Consider the following 23,617-nt stretch of genomic DNA (forward strand, 5'->3'; position numbering starts at 1 on the left):
TGTTATGAAGCATTGGCTCGTGGATCTCAATTGTGATGGCTAATTGTTTACTCTATTTTTTTATACCTTATTACTCTTCTGCTCAATTAATATATTTAACTTCCATAAAAATATTTTGATGGAAATGTCAAAGAATATTGACAAAATTGTCTATGATCTTAGTCTTTTCTTCAGACTTGGGTTTCATAGTCTATTTGTTTTATTTTAGTGTAGGAATCATAGTGAATGAAGTGAAACCCTATATTGAAAAGCTGATTGAAGCAGTCCAACTAAAGCTGCTTATCTGCATTCATCATTTCCTTATGAATATATTATTTCTTAGTAAAAGGATGCAGATCAGGTTATCTTGAAGGCTTTTTCAGTTCTTTATCCTCTGGGGGAAAACACCCCTGTTCAGTTTTGCTGGATCTTTTCTATAGCAAGGTGGATCAGATCAAAAGGGACACCAGGTTTTGAGAGCATTATTACATCAGTAGCATCAGTTTCTGGGAAGTAAGGAATCATGGCCAGATTTTTTCTGCAGGGGTTATTAATTTTGGATCCTTGAACTGGTTTTTTAAAAAAATATTTTGAGTAACGGTTGTAAAACTTAATAGCTTCCTTTGTAATCCTGTAGATTTTATTTTTTATATTTAAAAATATTCTGAGAAAGGGGTCTTATAACAAAAAAAGTAAAAAACAAACCCTGATTTAATGGACTAGGGAAGAAAAGAAGAAGTCTTTGGGTTCAGTGAAGTATCTGAGATCAGCATAGCCAACAAAATATACATGGATAGCAATGCTTTGAATGGTCTCTTTGGGGCAGAGTCTTGTGAATAAGTAGAGGTAGAAATCAGGAACCTCAGGGAAGCTACGATAGAGTAGCTAGAATGAGGATACCAGAGGGGTTAGGTAACTGGGTCATGAATGTAGGTCTACAGGGAACTAGGAACAGAACCTGTATGAATGACCTGCCACAAGAATTATCTCAATACTTAGCCAACAACTTCCGCTCAAGGTAGTTTAAAATTAAGGTAAAAATCTGAGTAGAATTAAGCCTATAAGTAGGGATAAATGAGCATGGACCTGACTGGAGTAGGTAAATATGGGATTCTGGGAGCCCAGTCAGATTTTAATGTTAGAAGGTTTTACATGATAATAAATACATATATAACCCAGATTGAATCACCTGCCAGCACCGAAGATGGAGAAGGCAAGGGAGGGAGGGAGATGAGTTCAGTCATATGACTTGGGAAAACCTGTGTGGAAATTTATTACATTTAATTGATTAAAAAAAATTAAAAAAAAAGATTTAATATTTGACTGCTTTTTTGGCAAGCTAGCTTTGAGTGTAAATTTAGAGTGATGATTAAAGCCTCATAACCCTTGGTGGCTTGTGGACTAGTAGCTTTGGAAATTAAGTTCAAGGCAACCCTACTTCTGAAGATCTTTTCTAGAGAAAAGGATGTCTCATTTCCAAAATTCGTTTGATAGTTTAGCCTGCCAAAGTTTAAAATTAAGGTGGGGTTTTGTTGTTATTGTTCAAAAGTACAAAGATCCTGCCCTTCCCATCCTGGGAGGAACATGTTGATCACAGTGTTGACTAATGATAGGGAGGGAATAATTTCTCCATTGATTTGGCATTTTGTGATTACCTGTCAGTGTTTCCCAATGTTTTGCATTGGTGATGTCATTTTATTTTTTAATAACAGTTATGATCCAAAGCAGCATTAAATCCAAAGTGGTGAATAATGTGTGGAACCTACATTTTACCTACAAACTTCAGTTTAAATAAGTTGCATATTTTATTGATATTAACTTCTCTGACTCATGGTTATACCTCATTGTATCCTTTGTTTTTTAATGTGACCATGAATGTTTATCATCAATAAGTATTTATTGAAGACACACCTGTGCATGCCTACTTGATGATTATGTTAAGTGGCCCATCATTGCTTTGCAAGACCTTTTTTTTTTAAACCCTTACTTCCAACTTAGAATCAATATTATGTATTGATTCCAAAGCAAAAGAACAGTAAGGACCTGCCTGGGATTAAATGTTGGGATTAAATGACTTGCCCAGGATCACACAGCCAGGAAGTATCTGAGGCCAGATTTGAACCTCGGGCCTCTTGTCTCTAGACCTGACTCTTAATCCATTGAGCTACCCACCTGCCCTCTCAAGGACTCTTTTTCTTAATCCTTGCTCAGAATGGGTTAGTTCTACCTGGCATCCATTTATAGAATGACCTTTGGAAATTGTAAGATTTCATAGGTTTATGTAATGAAAATATCTCTGGAGGAGAAAGAATAGGAAATTGTGGCTCTCTCAAGAGTTTTTAATTCATAAGTCAGTTTGACTTGATGAAAGATCCTATGGGGGCCATTTACATCCTGGAGATAGTGTCCTTTGAATCCATTAAATTCTCATTGCTTCACTTTTGTCATTTAGGGACAGGAAAAGAAAGAAAAGATCATATAGAAAACTGTGCCAGGTTTGATCTTCAGTAAGGTTTTTGATTCCTTATTTCTCTTGATCTATAAGCAGCTTCCTTTGCCTCAGGACCATGGGCTTCATTTACAACAATGGGTCCTGTAAATTCCTTTGTGCTTCTCTGCTTTTAGTAGTGTGTGGTATGTTGAAAAGACCTCTATTCCGCTAGTCTTGAACTCAGGATACTTGTTTGACCTTTGGCACTGATGCTTATGATAATGGGTCCATGGGGGACTAGTTATTTTGCATTTCAACTTTAGTGTTCTTTCTCATTTGCAAAATGAGATTACTTGGCAAGAGATATTTGTAAACCTTTAAAGCACTATGTACATGTGAGTTATTATTCTGTCTTTTACTTTATTAACTAGGAAATTTTGCTATATGTTTCTTGAATTTGGAATAGCCTCATCTACCTTGAAAACTCTGTGGACCATTATTAGTCCCCAGGACCATGTTTAAAGAAAGTCTTCTGGCTGGTTATTCAATAGAAGAAGGATCAGTTTGTAAAATAATTATTTTTAGTTATTTGCATTAAATGTTCACCTGGTGATTTTATATACTTTTCAAAAGTATTAATAATTGGCAAACTCTATACAATTAACCTAATAATAAGAGGCTAGTAAGTAACTTTTACAGCTTATATAGAGATTTTATAAAAATAGGTGAATTAGGGGACATTTGCAGGGTATAGTGGCACATCCTATAATCCCAGCTACTGGGGAGGCCATAGCTGTCAGATCTCTCAAGTGTTTCAAGCTGCAATGGACTACTGCACGAGTTTGTCATCATCGTGGTCAGCTTCCAAGAATATGAGGCCACCAGGTTGTCTAAAGAGAAACAAACTGGACCAGGTCAGAAATGGAGCAGGTGAAAGAAACTTCACATGCCCATCATTAGTGGAATCAACCTGTGAGTAGCCCCCTGCATTTCCAGCCTGGGTAAAACAGGGAGACTCAGTGATTTAAAAAAAAATGAAACATTTATATACTTTGAAAATAAAGTCTTCTTCCAAAGAATTCATCATATGCTTCTTTTATCTGTTACATAATTCCTTTTCTTTTTTGAAGTTTTTGGGTTGTTGAGAATTGTTGAAAACAACTATTCTGCTGTCTTGGTGGTTATGATTCCCATCAGTTCCTTTATTTTATTTTATTTTATTTTATTTTTTAAAACCCTTACCTTCCCTCTTGGAGTCAATACTTTGTATTGGCTCCAAGGCAGAAGAGTGGTAAGGGCTAGGCATTGGGGGTCAAGTGACTTGCCCAGGGTCACACAACTGGGAAGTGTCTGAGGCCAAATTTGAACCCATTACCTCCCTTCTCTAGACCTGGCTCTCAATCCACTGAGCTACCCAGCTTCCCCCTCCCCCCATCAGTTCCTTTAAATAGAAAGTCCCTGAAGGTATTTAGATACTTTAGATTGTAAACCACTCAACAGAAATGCTAGACCAATTAAAAAACAAAAGTCACTACAAGTTGAAATTCCATAAAAGAGTAGACAAAAGCATGTCTGAAATAATAAATATCACTGGAAAGTAGTATTTAATTTATAAAAACCCAAATTATAGACAGCCACAGGACTACATCTGGATTGCATAAAGTGAATTATCCTTCCCTAATCTTGTAATTAAATAGTTTCAGGTAAGTGCTTATTTTTTATTTTTATTTTATTTTTACATTAATTTTAGTGAGGAGTTGAAATTTTAGAACCACATTAATCCTGCTCCTGCCTTCAGTGAGTCTTTTTTTCTGATTATCCCTGATCTTTCTAGGAGAATAGTAAATTTATAGTATGGTTCTGATCATCCCACATATTCCTGTATTTCTACCTGCCTTTCAATCACTAGCCATTTTGGAATTAGGCAATTAGATTCCAGAGAAGGATGGATTTATTATATTGACCCTTTGCACTGTGTATATACCAGGTGCTATTTTTTCAACAATACAAAAACAATGATCTGCCATCTTAATTATCTGGATAGAATAGAGCTGGAAGGCTTAAAGCAAAAATTATTATTAATATTAATATTAAATATTAATTTATTTTTATTGAGGAAGCAGAAGCTCAGAAATGAAGAGCTTTGCCCTCCTGCTCCCAGAGCTGGTGAGCAGCCAGCAAAAGGTTTAAGCCTTCCAGCTTTTGGAGGCTAGTGTTCTTTCTCCCATGAAATACTGGTTTCTCTGGCCTCTGGCAGAAATCTGGTAGAGAAAACTAATCCCAAAATTTTGTTGCTCACAAAGGAATTGTTTTCATCAGTAGAATCTTGGTATGAATGTTTTGAATTCACACATTTTGGACTTTTGTTTTATTGCTGACTTTTAGTCTGTAATTTCAAACTATCAAATAAAATTGTGTATTTCTTAAGTATTATGGAAAAGAGAGGGAAACCATCTTATGGAAACCCATACTCTTACCTGTTCAGCTCTAACATGCTGTAATTCTAAATCACATTGATTTAAATACTATGTATGCACAGAAATTGATCTGCTAGTAAGGAATGTAATAGAATAATAAAAACAGATAATGGTACATTTTAAAGATTTTATTGTATTGTGGTCTATTGAAAAACCTGCTGTGCCATATTAAATTTGAATACGTTTAAAAGAGGGTTTCTTTTAGAACTAGGTTGTTTTCTGGTTTAATTTTCTTTAGGCACTTAAATGCTTTATCAGTTAGACAGGTTTTTTTGGGGGGGGAGCGCTTGCTTTTTTAAAAAGTTATTAGTGAGAAGGCTTTTTGTTTATTGCTTATAAGTGGCTCAGATGAATCAGGTGACCTCATGAGATCATAAATACTCAGGAGGCAGACCAACTGTAGGTGAGTTCATCAGAGGAGCCTTGAGTGTCCTTATTCATTTCTTCTTCCTTTATCCCAGAAGGTATGAATTCAGTTGCTTTGGACAATGTTTATAAGTATTTGTTAGGGCAGTAACAAAGAGGAAGTGCTAGGTTGTTGGGAATGGGTCTTGCTTGGCAAATTCTTTATTGTTTCTTGATTGTGATAGTGGTGTTTTGGGGCACTATTAGTTTGAAGTTGAAGCTTATATTACTCCCATGCATAGACTGACTCTCAAATGTTATGGGATTGATTTCTACTTAGATTTATGGAGTCTCTCTCATTGTTATACAGTGTGTGATCAAGGGAAGTTTTAATGTCCAGATGTTAATTTAAGCATTCATGGGTTATTTCTCAAATCAATTATATTGTTGCTTCTCTAGGACTTTGATGACAATTATGAACAAACCTAAATCAGAAGGGTTCTCTAAAACTCAGTTTTAGAAACTTAAAAAAAATCTAGGTTAGGAAACTGGGTATCAGAGTCTTATTTCTACATTTGAGTAATGGGAAGGGGAAAATAGACCTTTCTTTTTCTTGTACAAAAAGCTTTTCTATATATAACAAAGCAAGAATAGGCATTTGGCACTAAGATGAACTTTAACCTTCTTAGGAGCCCTTTTATGTATTTAAATGAGCACTCAAATAAAAAAACAAGGGGAATAGATGTTTTAGAATTAATAATTTTGTAAATGTTGACTTTAGATCTAGAATCTTTGTTAAATTTGTTAAAACAAAATGTATGCATCCAGTATGCTATAATATAGTCAGCTAGATTGTTTTATGAATGATTGCTTATGCAATTACTTCAGCTTGTTCATTTAAGGTGCATCCTTTATTTAGTTATCATTTGGTGACTGCTATTTATCTAGGGTGTTCTGGAGATTCTTGTCCCATCCTGCCTGGCAAGTCCAAGAAATATGATCATATCACTGGTACTGGGGAATTACTACCATTTTGGGAATTCCCTTCTATCATGAGATAACGCAGATATTATCTTAGTCATGATTTTGTTACTATTTTAAATTAGATTTTGGTGGCTTATCCCACTGGCACAGTCACAGTATAAAATAGTATTAAGTTTTGTATTTTTCTGGAGAATTCTGTTTACCATATTCTGTTGATCATTAGTAATGCTTCTGTTTGCTGTGTTGTTTGGGTGGTTTGAAAAGCAGTAAAGCTTTGAAAAGCAAATGGTAACCCCTGTACTATAGACATTTGAAATTCCAGAAGAGATATTTTTATAAACTGTTCTCTTTTTCTCATTCCAAACAGGGCATATTCTTAATAGAGATCAATACTCTTGACTTTATTTTTTAAATCTGTAGATATGCCTAATATTATTGGTAAGCCCAAAGAGATAGATATTCTAATGAACTATTTTACTGAATATTTCTTATGAAATTTCATCTCACAAAATATAATCTTATCCATAAAAGGACAAGCATGCCTTATAAGCTCAATGAACGTACCTACCTCTGAACTTTTCTTAACTCAGAGAATTTCCCTGATTTTACAAGATCACTTAGAGGAAGGTTACTTCCTCTAAGGTAAAGTTGTTTGTGAAATATCTCCACTTTTTTACCCTCCCTCATTCCAGATTGAGATCTAGTCCACTCGGTAATTTGTCAGCTGTCATGCCACAGCCCCAGTGCTTTTCACTTTTATTTTTTATACTTATGAACTTGACAAACACAAACATTTTTTTCTTTTAATTTTTTAAAGTTTTATTTGGTCAATTTTAAACATTATTCCTTGGTTACAAAAATGATAAAACACGAACATTTTCTTACATCAACAGGAAGAGAAGGGTTGTTTGTATATGATATTGTGAAATATTTAGTTTGCAAAGCTTTAACCATTGCACTGCACTGCTTATTTGTGTCTCATGAATTTCCTTCTCTTATTTGTAGATTTTTAAATGTTTCATTGATAACTTTTTTCTTTCTTTTCTTTAGGGTTATCACTTCTCTCAGCTCTCTAGCCCTGCTGTTTCTGTAAGCAGTAGCATCACTCTAGGCAGAGATAAAACTGACAATTCATCCTCAAAAATATTCATTTCCTAGTCCTTTTTAGTCTTTTTTGAGTTGGAATACACCCCTCAGAACTACATGTTGCCTTTTATTGGAATTTTTCTGTTAATTTTCTTTTTAACCCTTACCTTCTGACTTAAAATTAGTACTAAGTATTGGTACCAAGATGGAAGAGCTGTAAGGGATAGGCAGTTGGGGTTAAGTGACTTTCTTCGAGCCACACAGCTAGGAAGTGTCCAAACCCAGATTTGAACCTGTCTCCTGGCATGGCACTCTTTCTCCACTGAGCTATCTAGTTACCACCTGGTAATTTCTTTTTGAGGAATATTATAAGGAAGGTTTTCAGTGCCATTTTTGCTCTTTCCTTTGTGCTGTTACTCTAGTGTTTTTAAGACTTCTGAGCTCTCCAAACTTCACTACACAATAACTATAACTACTCAGCTGTCATAGATAAACATGTTTCTCCATATAAATAACATTTAATTTTCTTTACATGGATTAATAGAATTTGAGCTAATGTCATCTATAGAATTCAAGTTGTACTCCAGGTGATTTTTAAAGACTTTTTGTGCAAACCTTTAGGAAATGGGCTGAATACAGAAACAATCTGTTAGGTAGCTTTTTAGGCAAACCTCCTGAAATCGACTTGTAATCCTCTAGTGTGTTGTATAGTTAACTTTCTGTGTCCTTTTTTTTTAAAAAGTAGACATTTAAACTTTTTATTGTTTTAGCTTTCAGAGAGGGACTTGCGGCAAAATGGATAACCCAGCTGTTAAGAGAATAGTAAATCACATTATCAAATCTCCTGAGGATAAACGAGAATACCGTGGATTAGAATTGGTAAACGGCATCAAGGCACTCCTCATCAGTGATCCTACCACAGATAAGTCATCTGCAGCCCTTGATGTACACATAGGTATTTTTATGTTTCTATTTCTTTAAGTTTGGCCTAGAATTTATTAGGAATTTCCATTTCTATTGAGATAATACATTTTAAAAGACGCAGAATTTTAATGCATACTGATGTGTCGGCATAAACCAAACAGTTATAGCATGCAATAGGTATGTTTTTGTAAATCAGGTAATTAAAAATATATATAAAAGTCCTTACTATTTATAAGGGGATCCTATAATTAATGCTTTTTTCATTTAATGTATTGAATATACTATGATGAAGCACCGAATTTGAAATCAAGAGAATTAAGTTTGAACCCCAGATCTGTTAACACTCATGAGTTTTGAATAAGTGCTCCACATTTAAGAATTGTATCGTTATAATTGACATAGAACTCTTATTAGTGAGCTTAACTATTTTAATAGTTTCAGGTATTTGGTTTGCAGATTTTAGCGACTTATGAAATTAAAGTGAGTCATGATTTGATATGATAGTATGACTTGATAGACAAAAAAAAAACTAATAGGATAGAAAGAAACAAAGATTTTAAAAGTACCTACTATGTACCAGTCATTGTGCTAAGGGCTTTACAAATGTTTATCTTATTTGATCCTCACAACAACCTTGGGAGTGAAGTGTTATACCCATTTTACAATAGAGGAAACTAAGGCAAGTAAAAGTTGCCAGTGACTTGCATATGGTCACATAGTGAATAAATATCTGAATCTGGGTTTAAACTCAGGTCTTCCTGATGACTCTAGGCCCAGCACTCTATCCACCACACTTCCTAACTTCCTCAAATACCATGAAAAGGGCAATGTGCCCACAGCATAAAAGGTGATAAGTTTTACTCTCTTCTTAGATCACATCTAAAGCACTGTATTTGGTTCAGAGCTCCTCATTAGCCAGGCAGGCAGTACCAAACACTTCCTGATTGTTGATTGATTTAGGAAAGACTTAGGCAAAATTTAATATATTCAGGACAGTCAGAATGGTGAGAAATCTGATGAAGTCCAAGTAATGATTATTTGAAATATTTGAAGATATTGAATGTGGAGAAGAGAAGACTTGGGGTGGGGGTAGAAAAGGTGACTTCATGTATTTTTGACAGATTATAATGGGGAAGGGGAGTTAGGCTTATTCTTTTTGACTTCAGAGGTCAGAAATATAAATAATAGGAAGATACAGAGAAAGTCAGATTTGAGTTTGATATAAGGGAAAACTTTCTAATAATAAGGGCTAGCCCAAAGTGGAATGAACTACGTAAAGAAGTTGTAGGTTTTGTGTCATGGCTATATGAGACAGGTTCTGAGATAATTTTTCAAATCTATGATTCAACAATTTTCATTACATTTATAATATATTTAGTTTTGTAAGTAAGTTTATATTTCAATACTTACTAAGTTTATATGGTTTCTTCTCTAGGATCATTATCAGATCCCCCAAATATTGCAGGCTTGAGCCATTTTTGTGAACATATGCTCTTCTTGGGAACGAAGAAATATCCAAAAGAAAACGAGTACAGTCAATTCCTCAGTGAGCATGCAGGAAGTTCAAATGCTTTCACAAGTGGAGAGCACACCAACTACTACTTTGATGTATCACATAAACACCTGGAAGGTGCCCTGGACAGGTAAACATGAATTTGTTATGCCCTGATCTACTTTTTGTATCTCTGTTAACATTAGCAATGGCTAATGCTGTTACTTGATCTTCATTTTTATATATTTTGGCTCAAGATACTAGACAGTATTACTTTATATTCTCTTTTTAATACTTGTTCAGTTTTAAGCTAACAATAACATTTATCTTGTGGTAGAAGAAGAGTAATGGTGCAACCATAGACAAAACCTTCAGGCCTGCAAATTATTTAATTGGCTTATAAAATTTTCATCAGCATCAGATCATTATTTAAGCATCAGTAGTCTAAGGAAATATAATAATGGTGCTATATAATAATATCTTCTCTGCTCACGTGTAATCTTATTTTAAAGTAGATACATTTTAGACTGCCAAAACAAAAATCTACCATTCTCTTGTTTTCCTTCCTCAAGCATGCAGCATCAGTTGTTCATATCTCTGAAAAGGCAGCATTAAGTAGATTTCCCAACTGATTTTAATATTAAGAGTTTATTGAGAGCAAATATAGATTTAATTCTTTGTTTTTCTTTTCCTTACCTTCTGCTTTAGAATCAATACTGTGTATTGATTGCAGAAGAGCAGTAAGGGCTAGGCAATGAGGGTTAAATGACTTGCCCGGGGTCACCCAGCTGGGAATTGTCTGAGGTCAGATTTGAACCCAGGACTTCTCATCTCTAGGCCTGGCTCTAAATTCACTGAGCTACTCAGCTTCCCCCATTTGTTTTATCTAAAAGGATATTCTTAATTTCCCGGGAATAAGGTATCATATAAATGGATATAACTAATTTTTCTCAAACTTTTAAGTGGAAATATATTTGCTTAAGGAAGGCATACTTTAAAAGGAAAGTCTACAGTGTGAACATATGTATACATTTGAGTGCCTGGGTGCATGTGTCCACATGAGCGCGCGCGCGCGCACACACACACACACACACACACACACACACACACACACACACACACACACACACACACACACACTCAGAATAGGGTAGGTGGTCAAGGGGAGAGAGGCATGATTGCCTCTCAGGCCGGATTTTGAACTAGGTCTTCCTGAATTCAAGCTCAGCATAGTTTGAAGTCCAAATAGACATACTTAAACCAAGCTAGATGAGGATCTCCAGTGTATTGCATGTGTACTCCTATGCCCAGGTGCATTTCACAATTGGGTTGTCTTTTTTTTTTTAATAAAAAAACTTTTTTTAAATCCTTACCTTCCGTCTTGGAGTCAATACTGTGTATTGGTTCCAAGGCAAAAGAGAAGTAAGGGCTAGGCAGTGGGGGTTAAGTGACTTGTCCAGGGTCACATAGCTACAACTAGGAAGTGTCTGAGATCAGATTTGAACCCAGGACCTCCTGTCTCTAAGCCTAACTCTCAATCCACTGAGCCACCGTTCCCTAGATTGTCTTTATAGGTTCTTTAATTGATAGGCGTATATGTGTGAGTATGTATGTATGTATATACATAGGTTTTTTTTGTTTTTTAAATAGAAAGAGCATTGGACTAGAATACTTGGGTCTTCATCCTGTCTGTGATATTCATTATATCTGATTGTTTTTGCTTTATCTGAACTTTAAACTTTGTTATAAAATAAGATGAATAATTTAATTACTATGATATAAACAGTTTAAATTGGGATAAGACCCGGGTAAGTTTTTAGATAGACAATTATCTGTTCTTGGTAGTAAATCAAAATGTGATCATGAGAAGAGATATTTTAGGATGCCATGTCGTGTTATTGAATCATTTATTCAATATTTGTTTATTTTGGGGGGCAACTGGGTGGCTCAGCGGATTGAGAGCCAAGCCTAGAGATGGGAGGTCCTAGGTTCAAATCTGGCATCAGACACTTCCTAGCTGTGTGACCCTGGGCAAGTCACTTGACCCCCATTGCCTAGCCCTTACCGCTCTTCTGCCTTGGAGCCAATACACAGTATTGACTCCAAGACGGAAGGTAAGGATTTAAAAAAAATTTTTTATTTTTACTTTTTTTCTTAAGTACCATAGTGATCACTTGATCAAATTAATTCTCTTTTTTTATCTAGATAATTTCCTATATAAATATATTCTCTTTATTTGAATTTCTGCAGTCTTTTAAAGTAAGTTACTATCTATGGTTCTGGTAGTAAATGCAGTTGACTTTTAGATTGATTTGTCCAGCTCTAGTTCCTGACCAGTCTCACATCTCCAACTCTGTATTAGACAACTTGAATTGAATGTCTTTTAGACATCTTAAACTCAACATGTCCCAAACTGGACTGATTATTTTTCCCCCAAATCTTTCCCCTTTTCTAAACTTCCCTATTATTATCAAGGGTACCATCATCCTCCTAATCACCCAGACTAGCAACCTAGATGCCATTCTCAGCTTCTCATTCTCTCATTCTATCCCACATTCATATTCAAACAGTTCTCCTGTCTTGTTGTTTCTAGTCTTCTTAACATCTCTTATATGCATCTTCTTCTGACACTGCCACCACCCTAGTATAAACTATCTTTACTTTAAGCCTGATTTACTGTAATAGTCTTTTTCTTGCCCAGGGTCTTATAGGTAGGAAGTGTCCAGGTCCAGATTTAAACCCAGGATCTCCCTTCTTTAGATTTGGCTTTCTATCCTCTGAGCCACCTAGCTGCCCTCTGCCATAGACTTGTTTTACATTTTGAATTAATTTATTCTGCCATGGCCTTTTGATTAGTCTTCTGCCCCAAGTCTTTCTCAACTCCAGTCCATCTTCCATTCAACTGTCAGACTATCTTCCTTAAGCCCAGGTATGGCCATGTCACTTTCTCATTTAGTCAACTTCAGTGACTTCCTGATACTTCTAATATCAAATATAAAATAATCTGAGTTTTAAAGCCCTTTATTACCTCTTCCTGTCTTTTCAGTATTCTTTTCTTATGCTTTATTTACCTCCATGTACTATACAATCTGATGACACTGGCTTCCGGTCTGGGGTGTTCAGGGAGGGGTAGTGTCTCTGGTATGGAGGGCTTGTTGTGCCCTCCTAGGGCAGCTCTCCAGCCATTGACCCTCATCTGACACCCAGCTCTCACTTGTGGCTCCCAGTAGCTGCTAGCATGGGGCAGCGGCCACACCCCAGGCAACGGCTTCGACAGGCTGGCTAAACCTTGTGAGGGTAGCCATCAGGTCGTCGAGCCCTGGTGAACCAGGGCCTTGCTCACCCAGCATGTGAAGACTGCTTCGGCGGAACAGAAGGAAGAAACCAATAAGAAGGTTCAACGGCTGAGATGGTGATGCAGCAAAGCACTGTGGAGTGCTTAGAGCATGTTGGAGCACAAAGGACAACATGGCCATCCAATGCAGCTGAGGAAGTCTCCAGACGTAACGATTTTTCATGCCACTGGACCCAGGCTTCCAATGCCGAGAGAGTGGGACTGTCTCTGTGCATCGACTTTTCCACTTAATTCTTCATGCACAGGTGTCTTTGTGCACAAAAACGCACAAAGGCAATCGTCATCCTCGGTTACCGAGAGACTACCACCATATACTCCCATCTCCAGATTCTGACTGTCTTGCATATCTAGAACTCTCTCTCTCCTCATTTCCGCCTCCTGGTTTTCCTGGATTCCTTCAAATCTCAGCTAAAGCCCTACCTTCTATAAGAAGCCTTTCTGTTCTCCCTTTAATATTAGAGCCTTCTTTCAGAGGTGATCTTGAGTTTGTCCTATATAAAATCTTGTCTGTACAAAGCTGTTTGTGTGTTGTCTCCCTTTTCAGACTGAGTTTCTTGAGGGCAGGGGCTGTTTTTTGTTATTCTTTGTATCCCAGGCACTTTAGCACAGTGCCTGGCACATGGCAGGTGCTCAGTAAATGCTTATTGAGTGATTGACAAAATATGGTGAAATATAGAGATGTGGACTGAAGGACCACCACTTTCTGGTCATATTTTGTTTTGGTAAGTAGTTCCAGAGAATGCACACACATGGACCCTTTTCACAATCTCATTAAATTACAAGTTCTTATTATCTTAAGCTTATCTTAATATTTTTTTGTAAAGTTTGTTCTTTTTCTGATCAGTAAGCATCTGTGATATGATTGATATGAAATTTTCCTATTTCTTATCTGCACTCAGTTGTTTTTGTATCCTCTGTTCAACAAGATTGTCAAAGATAGAATTGTTTTAAAAGAGCCCTTTTCCAAATAACTTAAATTATTTTTTTGTTTTAGATTTGCCCAGTTTTTCTTGTGTCCTTTGTTTGATGAGAGCTGCAAAGAGAGAGAAGTAAATGCAGTTGATTCAGAACATGAGAAGAATGTAATGAATGATGCCTGGAGACTGTTTCAGTTGGAGAAAGCTACTGGAAACCCCAACCATCCCTTTAGTAAATTTGGAACAGGTTTGTCAGCTCTGTGTGTGTCTATATATATGTGTGTTTGTTTATATATATATACTTAATTAGATCATCTTGGGTTATTACAAACTGAGGACTTTGGTTTTTTAAGTTAAAATAAAAGGTGTTATGGCAACTCTGAACCCCCAGATCATTCCCTCCTCTCTTTTTTTTTTTAAACCCTGACCTTCCATCTTAGAATCAATACTGTGTATTGGCTCCAAGGCAGAAGAGTGGTAAGGGTTAGGCAATAGGGATACACAGCTGGGAAGTGTCTGAGGCCAGATGTGAATCTAGGACCTCCCATCTCTAGGTCTGACTCTCAATCCATTGAGCTACCCAGCTGCGCCCTTCCCTCCCCTTTAAATAGTTTTTATTCATTTATTTTTTAAAATTATTTTATTTTCTTTTATTTGGTCAATTTCAAACGTTATTCCTTGGTTACAAAAATCATATTCTATTCATCCCTCCCTTCCCTCCACCCCTCCCATAGCCAATGAGCAATTCCACTGGGTATTATATGTGTCCTTGATCAGAACCCAATTCCATGTTATTGGTGTCTGCATTAGTATGTTCATTTAGAATCTACATCCCCAACCTATCCCCTCAACCCATCTAGTCAAGCAGTTGTTTTACCTCTGTGTTTTTACTCCCACAGTTTTTCCTCTGAATGTGGATAGTGGTTTTTCTCATAGATGCCTCCGGGTTATTCAGCTGCATTGCCACTAATGGAGAAGTCCATCACCTTCGATTGTACCACAGTATCAGTCTCTGTGTACAATGTTCTCCTGGTTCTGCTCCTTTCGCTCTGCATCACTTCCTGGAGGTTGTTCCAGTCTCCATGGAATTCCTCCTCTACTTTATTATTCCTTTTAGCACAATAGTATTCCATCACCAACATATACCACAGTTTGTTCAGCCATTCCCCAATTGAAGGGCATCCCCTCATTTTCCAATTTTTTGTCACCACAAAGAGCACAGCTAGGAATGTTCTTGTACAAGTCTTTTTCCCCATTATCTCTTTGGGGCATAAACCCACCCTCCCTTTGTTTTTAAGATAGTCTTCACCATAGCAATGTGCCACTCAATTTGTGATATATTTTCCTACCTTAGAACTAAGCTTTTGTTCCTCAGATTATATATTCAGATGGGATCACTTAGCAATCTACTGTGTTTCAGTAGTTTGGTATCTTAACTTTTTAAAATTTGATATAAACATCTAAGACTGCTAAAGTTTTCACTGTGTAAGAATACTTTTATAGGGTACTGATCTGGCAATTAAAAAAAATCACTACCTGCTAATATTAATATATTAGCACTTTTAAGAGGCTTGGGGTATTTAAACATTAGTAAACCAGAACACATAGGACCTTTTAGTATATTTTTTCTCTTCTTACTGGCTTTTTTTTTTTAATGGGAGGAGGGGAATGAATGTCTTTGTATTGGTAGTATCTCTTCTCTCTTTGAGTGGGGGGAAGAAGAAGGGAAGTGGGAATAGGCATATATAGTGTCTACCATGTGCCAGACATTGTGCTAAGTACTTTACAAATATTATTTAATTTTTCTTATGGGACCAAGACTGGTAAGGAGACTCTAGAGGCTAAAAGCAGAATATTTTGGGGGGAACAAAGGGTGACAATGACAAGTTTTGAATATTTGTCTGCCATTTGCTTCAGAATTTATTCCTAGTTCTCTGACATAAATTTTTACGTTGCATTTTCTGATTTGTCTACAATGGTAGTTGTAAATATTATTCACAGTATGTTTAATAGGCAATAAAAATAGCTAGGTGTCTGTAAATTATATGGTTGATAAAAGGCAAAGAAAAGTAGAACATAAAGAATAACTAAATATCTATGGCATATATAATTTTTTTGTCTTTGTGATGTTTTAAACTTGGTAATATGTATATCTGTTGGTATAAGATCAGAGGTGTTCTGACTTGGATTGATTTCAGGTTCATAGAATCTTCTCAGGGAGAGCAGGAGGCAGGTTTGGTCCTGTAGTCAAGAAGACCTGAGTTCAAATTCTACTTTTAATGCTTCCTAGCTATGTGATTCTAGGCAAATAACTTCACAGCTGTTTACTTCATCTGTAAAATGAGTTTAATTAGCAAACTAGAGGCTCACCTTAAGCTAAAATCACAGAGATTTGGAAAGTCAATGCTATATCCTATTTATGGAACCAGACTTCATGTGAAAACTTGGAAACTACTTATGGCCAGTCAGTGGAAGTGATATATTTTGAAAGAGGAACTGTTAGTAATACCTATATAAGGGGGCAGCTGGGTGGCTCAGTGGGTTGAGAGCCAGACCTGGAGATGGGAGGTCCTGGGATCAAATATGACTTAAGACTTAAGCTATGTGACCCTGGGCAAGTCACTTAATCCCCATTTCCTAGCTCTTACCATCTTCTGTCTTAGAACCAATACCCAGTATTGATTCTAAGATGGAAGGTAAGTGTTTTATTAAAAAAAATACGTATATATTTTTTACCTCGAGTTTAGCAGAATTTCTAAGAAGCAAGAACTTCATAGAAAGTATTAACTAGTCTAGCATTTAGTGCCTTGTTTTGAAGGCAGAGAAAGAAATTTCCCTTCGTTTTATAATTTATTAATTCTTCTTAGCTTAAGCCATAAACATTAGGCCCAATTATTTCAAATATTATTTTAATAATTCATTGAATTTAGACAAGATCCATCTAACCATTTAATCTTAGGCTCTCTTTAATTTTTAATTATAATTTTAATCATTAATAATTACAATAATTTTATTTTTAATTATAAAGATTTTTATTTTACCAATTACATGTAATAAATTTCCACATAAGTTTTCCAAAGTTATGTGATCCAAATTTTGTCTCCCTCTTTTTTCCTCCCTTCTCCTGGAGCTGGCAATCAATTTGATATGGGTTATCATGCCAAACATATTTCCATATTGTTCATTTTTGTAAGTGAATAATCATATAGAACTAGAATCCCAAGATACAATTCCAAATAAACTAAAATAAAAAATCATATGATTTGATTTGCAACTTCAACTCCAACAGTTTTTCTCTAGAGGTGGATAGTATTCTTTGTTTTAAGTTCCTCAGAATTGTTCCCCATCATATTGCTGAGAGTAGCTAAGTTTTTTATAGTGGATCATCACACATTATTGCTATTACTGTGTATAGAGTTCTCCTGGTTCTTCTTAATTCACTCTGTAATAGTTCATGTAGGTCTGTCTAGCTCTTTCTTTGAAATCATCTTCTTCATCATTTCTTAAAATGGAATTTCATCACCATCATATACCTCAATTTGTTTAGCCATTCCCTAATTAATGGACATCCCTTCAAATTTCAATTCTTTGCCACCACAAAGAGAACTGCTATACATTTTTTAGTACAAGAAGGTGCTTTCCCCTTTAAAAAAATCTTTTTGGCATATAGATCTATTACTGGATCAAAGGGTATGCATTGTTTTATAGTCTTTTGGGCATAGTTTTAAATTGCTCTTCAGAATGGTTGGATCAGTTTATAACTCTACCAACAATGTATTCGTGTCCCCATTTTGCCACATCCCCTCCAATATTTATCACTTTCCATTACTATCATATTGGTCAATCTGATACATATGAGGTATTGCTTTTAATTACTGAGGTAATTGTTTTAATGTGCATTTATTTAACCGAGTGATTTAGAACATTTTTTCATATGATTATTGATAGCTTTGATTTCTTCATCTGAAAATTGCTTATTCATGTCCTTTTGACTATTTGTCAATTGGGGAATGACTTGTATTCTTAGCAATTTGACCTAGTTATCAATATATTTGAAAAATGAGACCTTTATCAGAGAAAGTTTTTATAAAATTTTTTTCCATTTGTTGTTTCCCTTCTAATCTTGGTTGTATTGATTTTGTTTGTACAAAACCCTTTTAAATTTAATATAATCAAGAGTATTCATTTTATGCCTTGTAATGTTCTCTGTTTCTTGTTTGGTCATAAATTCTTCCCTTCTCTATAAATCTGACAGGACTATAGTCTCTGTTCCTCTAATTTACTTGTATAGTATCACCTTTATCTTTAAATCATATACCATTTTGACCTTATCTTGGTATAGAGCATGAAATATTGGTATATGCCTATTTTCTGCCATACTGTTTTCTATTTTTTTGTCATAGAGTGAGTTCTTATTCCAAAAGTTGGGATCTTTGGGTTTATCAAACACTAGATTGTTAAGGTCATTTACCTTTTATGTATTCCATTGATCTCTCATAACCTTTTTAGAGGTCAGTTTTATGTAAAGAAACATAGATATCATTAAAAAAAAGAAGTGTGCATATATTAAAAGTCTGTGTTTTGGAGGAGAGGGTATCTAGGTATAAGAATAGAGACTGGACCCATGATTTTATTAACTTTAATTTACTAAATCACTGAAAAGTATTAGTGACTTCCTAAGGACCACATAGCCAACATATCAGAGGGAGAACCTGAACCAGGCCTTGTTGGCTGTATGACCAGCTCTTTTTCACTCTGGTACACTACAAATACATGGAAGGGGCATGAGGGAAATTCCTCTAACTTTCTATAAAATGTCTTTCTGAAAAAAATGTGAGTAGATACTTTCTGTCATAATCTTTATTTCTGATAATGTTAAGCCACTGTACCAGTAAATGGTTCTTTATGGTCCTTGACACTGATACATTTCAATTTTGTGTATGAATAGACTAAGATGGGGAGAGATGAAGTGGCTTGTTTGTAGTCACATGGTTAGTAGATTAAAAAGCTATGATCCAGACCCTGGGCTCGTGACTCAATCTGATGCTCTTTCAACTATGTCATACTGCTTGTAAAAGAAAGAAGTTGTTGCAGAATATGTTTTTATATTTAAGATTTTACACATCTAAGTATCTGGGTTATTAAAACTTCAAACCAAATAATGAAGTTATTAAAAAGCTGGCTCAGTAAGAGTTAGAAGTTGTCATGGGTCTCCCTGTTTAGAAGGGAAGTAAAGTGGTTGTTTAGATAACTATTTGTAAGAGATGTGAACATTAAAACAACTATAAGGTTTAATCTTGTGCCATGAAAGATGAAAAAGTTATTGGAGACAGTTGCTATTGGGGGGACTGTGGGAAAACATGTACAATTATATTTTGAATGATTCTTCTGTTTAGAAGTATTGAAGGAGAGTTATTCAACTATGCCGTTAACCTCAACATTCCCTCCTCTTGGGTATATACCTCATTCATAGCAGCACTTTTTGCCCTAGCAAAACAAAAAAAAATGGAAATAGTGAATACCTTTCCATTTGGGAGTAGTAAGATATTTAAATGGAACAAAGTATTATTATTCAGTCAGAAATGAGGAATATGATGAATTCAGAGAAACATGGACAGATTTGTATGGACTGCCAAGGCAGAGTGAAATAGACAGGAATTGGAGAATAGTATATATTATGACTACTGTAATATCAAGAGAAAAGGTTATGGGAAAAAAAAGTTGAACTCTGATCATTGAACTTCTGATCAAATAAAAAAAATCAGTAGAAGTTCCAGAAAGCAGAGGATGAAACGCCCTCTTCTCTTTTAGCAGAAAATCAGGGGTTTACTAGTACATATACACATTGTTAGATAAAGTCACCTTCAGATAACTTTGCTTAATCTGTGCTACTAGAGAGGAATCATTGGGGGGAACAGCTTTGAAGTGACTGATAGAGAAAAAAGGCATCATTAAAAATTTCTTCATGAAAAAGAGACAATATAGGAATGCCTCATAGTTGACTTTAAATATTCAAATATTCAAATATTGTCTTACTCGGAATTTTAAAAAGCAGTACATGTAAATTAGCTTGGAAAGTAATTTATTTAGTGAGTTGTCTTTCTCTAGAAGTCTAGAAAAGTCACATTTTAATTTAAGTTACGTTTGCAGTAATAGAAAACACAAGTACCAATTTAATAACCTGAATGGTTTTTGCCTGCTTTTAAACTGCTTTGTTTTTTCCAACTCTTTCAGTGTTCACAGATGATACTTTTAATATTAGAGTATTTTAGACAGATAATTTTATAGTTTGGCATTTGCCCCCAACATATTTTCATCTTGTGAGATGTGATTTTGGTTGAAAGTTGGTCTGTAGCTTTTTACTTTGACTCCTTGTATTATACAATTAATCATGGTAAATTGTAATTTCAGTTTGATATCACGCTGTCCTGGCATTACAATGACATTAGCTGGGTTGTTGTGGCCAGAATGGAAATGGAGTGATTATGTTTTCTCTCGAGTGTCAGAATGCTTATTTTTTCTTTTAAAAATCATAATCCCATCAGTAGATGATCAGTTCATTTTGCCCTTTTGCTTTTCAACACAGTTGTATTTTGCCTTTCTGTGTAGCTTCAATAAATGTTAAGTATGTATTTTTTGAACAGTGCTAGTGTTAAGGTAAAATTTAGGGTTGTTGACTGAATATATTATATTAACTGAATATATTATATTAGTAGTCGCCAGGGATTACAATTCAATCCCAATTAAATACTCAAATCAGTTTGGGATTTTATGGTGGTTTGATTGCAATAGAAGGAAGAAATTAAGAAGAAGGAGAAAAGGGAAAGACCTTCCCTCAGCCAAGGGAAGTTCAGAGGCCTCAGCCAAGGGGCCTTCTTAGAAGATTAAATCTAGCTCAGCTTCCAGCCACGAGGCCTCTTCCAAGCTGAGGAGCCTCCTTGGAGAATAGTGCCTTCAGGAGGTCAAGAAAAGGGGAGTGAGCCTTATCACTCACCAAGGCCGATTCAGGGAAGATGCCTCACCTAACCCACACTTACAGAGCTCCTCCCAGTAACTCCATTGCCAAGTCCGCCAAGGTCTCCCAACACTGCTGAGAACGTGATCCCAGGAAGTGACGTGAAATATATAGGTACTTCTTTACATCACTTCCTGTGTCTCACATGTACCAGTGGTGGCTTAAGCTTGGCTTAGGACAGCCCAGGGGGTCAGTCAGTTGTTTGTGATTTGTCACTTGCTAGCACATGCCGGTCATAGGCCATCCTCCCCTCCACTTAATCCTTAAGTGGAGGGTGCATAAATTCCTGGTTGCTAGAATTCTAAGGACTAAGCAGGGTGGAGTAAATCTAAAATTCACACTAGATACTGGGAGAAATTTAAGTAAGATACTATTGCTGTTTAATGGAGTTTATCATCTGGTAAGGGAGTAAGAAGTAAAAGAGAGAGCTAAAAGAAAAATATTAAGTGCATTGGGTACAAAACAAAATGTTACATGAAGTTTGAGACAGAATGAATGGTATTTGAGTTAGCCTTTTAAGGATATGTAGAAACTCAGCAGACCAAGAGGGCAAAAATGAAGGGCATTCTAGGCTTTGGAAATATCTTAAGCAAAAGGTTGGAGGTGTGAGGAACTGCATGAGGTGTTTGAGGGCATAGAATAGTATGGTGTGGCTGATGCCTCTTTTTTCCCCTCTTCTATGAGTCTTTTTGAATTTTTCTTTTTGATTTTAACTAAATTTTTATATTTTTCAATCCAACAATCCATCTGCTTTCTCTCCCCTCCCAATTGAGAATGAAAGGAAAAGAAAACCCATTACAAACATGTATAGTTAAAACAAATTTCTGCATCAGTATCTCCAAAAGAAGTTATTTATATATATATATATACATATATATACATGCGAATCTAAACATATATATGTATACATGTTTCGCTCTGTACTCTTCTCCTCTCACCTTTCTATCAAGGAGCTGAGTAGCATGTTTCATCACTATTCCTTGGTTGGTCATTATGCTCATCAGAGTTCCTAAAGTGTGTCTTTATAATTCAGTTGTCATTGGATAAGTTGTTTTCCTGGTTCCTTTCTCTTCATTCAGCTTCAGTTATTAAGGGCTTCCACTTCATCACTTCTTACAATACCTAGGTGTTCTGGAACATTAAGATGCTGTACTTTTTTTAGTCATTCATAGTAGAACCCAGGATTTCCCATCTTTAAGGCTTGACTCTCAAACCACTGAGTCACCTAGCTGTCCCCCCACCCCCCAATTCTGGTTCTAATAGCTCTGTGTCATTTTCATTTATGATTTATTGAAATGTATCTGACTTTTTTTTTTAAGCATGGTTTTCTGGGAGTCCTGTGATTCTTCAATTCTCTCTCCTTGACTTATTTTTCAAATCATTTGCTTCTGATAAACATGTTTGATATTTATAATATATAAGCATCAAAATGACAAATGACACATTTTCATTAAAATTTTTTTGTTTCTAGTTTTTTTGAAGTCATCAATATCTTTTTTATAATTTTCAGGAATTCTGTTATTTGAGTAAAGTTACCACTTGCCTTTTTGACATATGTATTTACTTTTCTATTTCTTTTTTCAATTTTGACAACTCTTCAAAATGATTTATTTCCCTTGTAATTTTTTGTATTTTATTTTATGCCTTTAAAAACATCATTCTGAGATGGGATCTACAGGCTTCCTTGGTATCTTTGATATATGTAGAAAATTTAAGCACCTCATTTCACATACTAATTGTTGAAAATCCATTTTTTATCTTTAAGTCTCAGTTTGTAGTTATTATGTTATTTATGCTTAACTTTTTTGGTTATTAGATTTTTGTGTATCTGGATCGGCAGTATTTTTTAAAAGTTTTTTCCCCCAAAGAACAAAAATATCTTTTCTATTTCTTTCCAATTAAAAAAAAAAACAAGCTTTGTAACAAATTTGCCTAATCATGCCAAATTTCTACATTAGCCATGTACAAAAAGTTTATTTCTCGGTTTCTACAGTAATTCTTTTTGAATACATATTTATTGCTATCTCTTGATTTATATCACCAACATTTTCCCCAATAGCCCACCCTTTTTCCAGAGTCTCATCCCATATAGTGCTATTTTTTTCAAAAAGTAAAAGAATTTGCAAAATTGTTTGGCTGCACTAGGACTGGCTTAATTTTGGTGGGCTTGTTTTCCTATTGTCCAAAGTTTTTCGATGATTTTTATGTGGTTGTTGGGTGGAAGAAGTTATTTATTTATTGTAACTGGATTTCTTGACCATTATTTTGTCTTGCATGATATTTTAGTTTTTTGTTGGAGTAGATATTTGAGAACTGGCTGTCACCTCAGATACCCATCTTTAATTAAGATGTTTCACAACATGGTGGTCAGATTGTGAATTGCCAGGCTTATAACAAGACCTGCACATCTATGATGTTAGAATTTCAAGTAATCTTAAATTATCAGAGCTAATATGGCTTTGTGTTTAGACTTTAGAGTCCTGTCCTTTTGTTTGTTTAGACTTGGTTTGTTTCAAGAAGATTCTAAATGAGCTTGAGTAAGATACCTTTGGTTCTTAGACATGGCAAGAGTAGGGAGAAGCAGATTTTTAGTTTTCAAGTTAAGATGCATC

General features: G+C 35.3%; 1 protein-coding gene across 6 annotated transcripts in view; it reads left to right on the plus strand.

Moving 5' to 3' along the window:
• IDE (insulin degrading enzyme) overlaps positions 1-23,617 on the plus strand; it is a 130,970-nt gene that overhangs the window by 41,573 nt on the left and 65,780 nt on the right. For 5 of the 6 annotated variants that reach the window (XM_056802483.1, XM_003339947.4, XM_056802479.1 and 2 more), the window contains 3 exons: positions 8,073-8,257; positions 9,662-9,869; positions 14,068-14,237. In XM_056802483.1, the coding sequence (XP_056658461.1) occupies positions 8,098-8,257; positions 9,662-9,869; positions 14,068-14,237 (538 nt within the window). In that variant the 5' untranslated portion in view covers positions 8,073-8,097. Of the gene's footprint in view, positions 1-5,257; positions 5,352-8,072; positions 8,258-9,661; positions 9,870-14,067; positions 14,238-23,617 lie in introns of those variants that run through there. The other variant, XM_056802473.1, reaches the window with a different exon arrangement.

This window comes from Monodelphis domestica, chromosome 1 (assembly GCF_027887165.1).
Source record: "Monodelphis domestica isolate mMonDom1 chromosome 1, mMonDom1.pri, whole genome shotgun sequence".
Lineage (NCBI taxonomy): Eukaryota > Metazoa > Chordata > Mammalia > Didelphimorphia > Didelphidae > Monodelphis > Monodelphis domestica.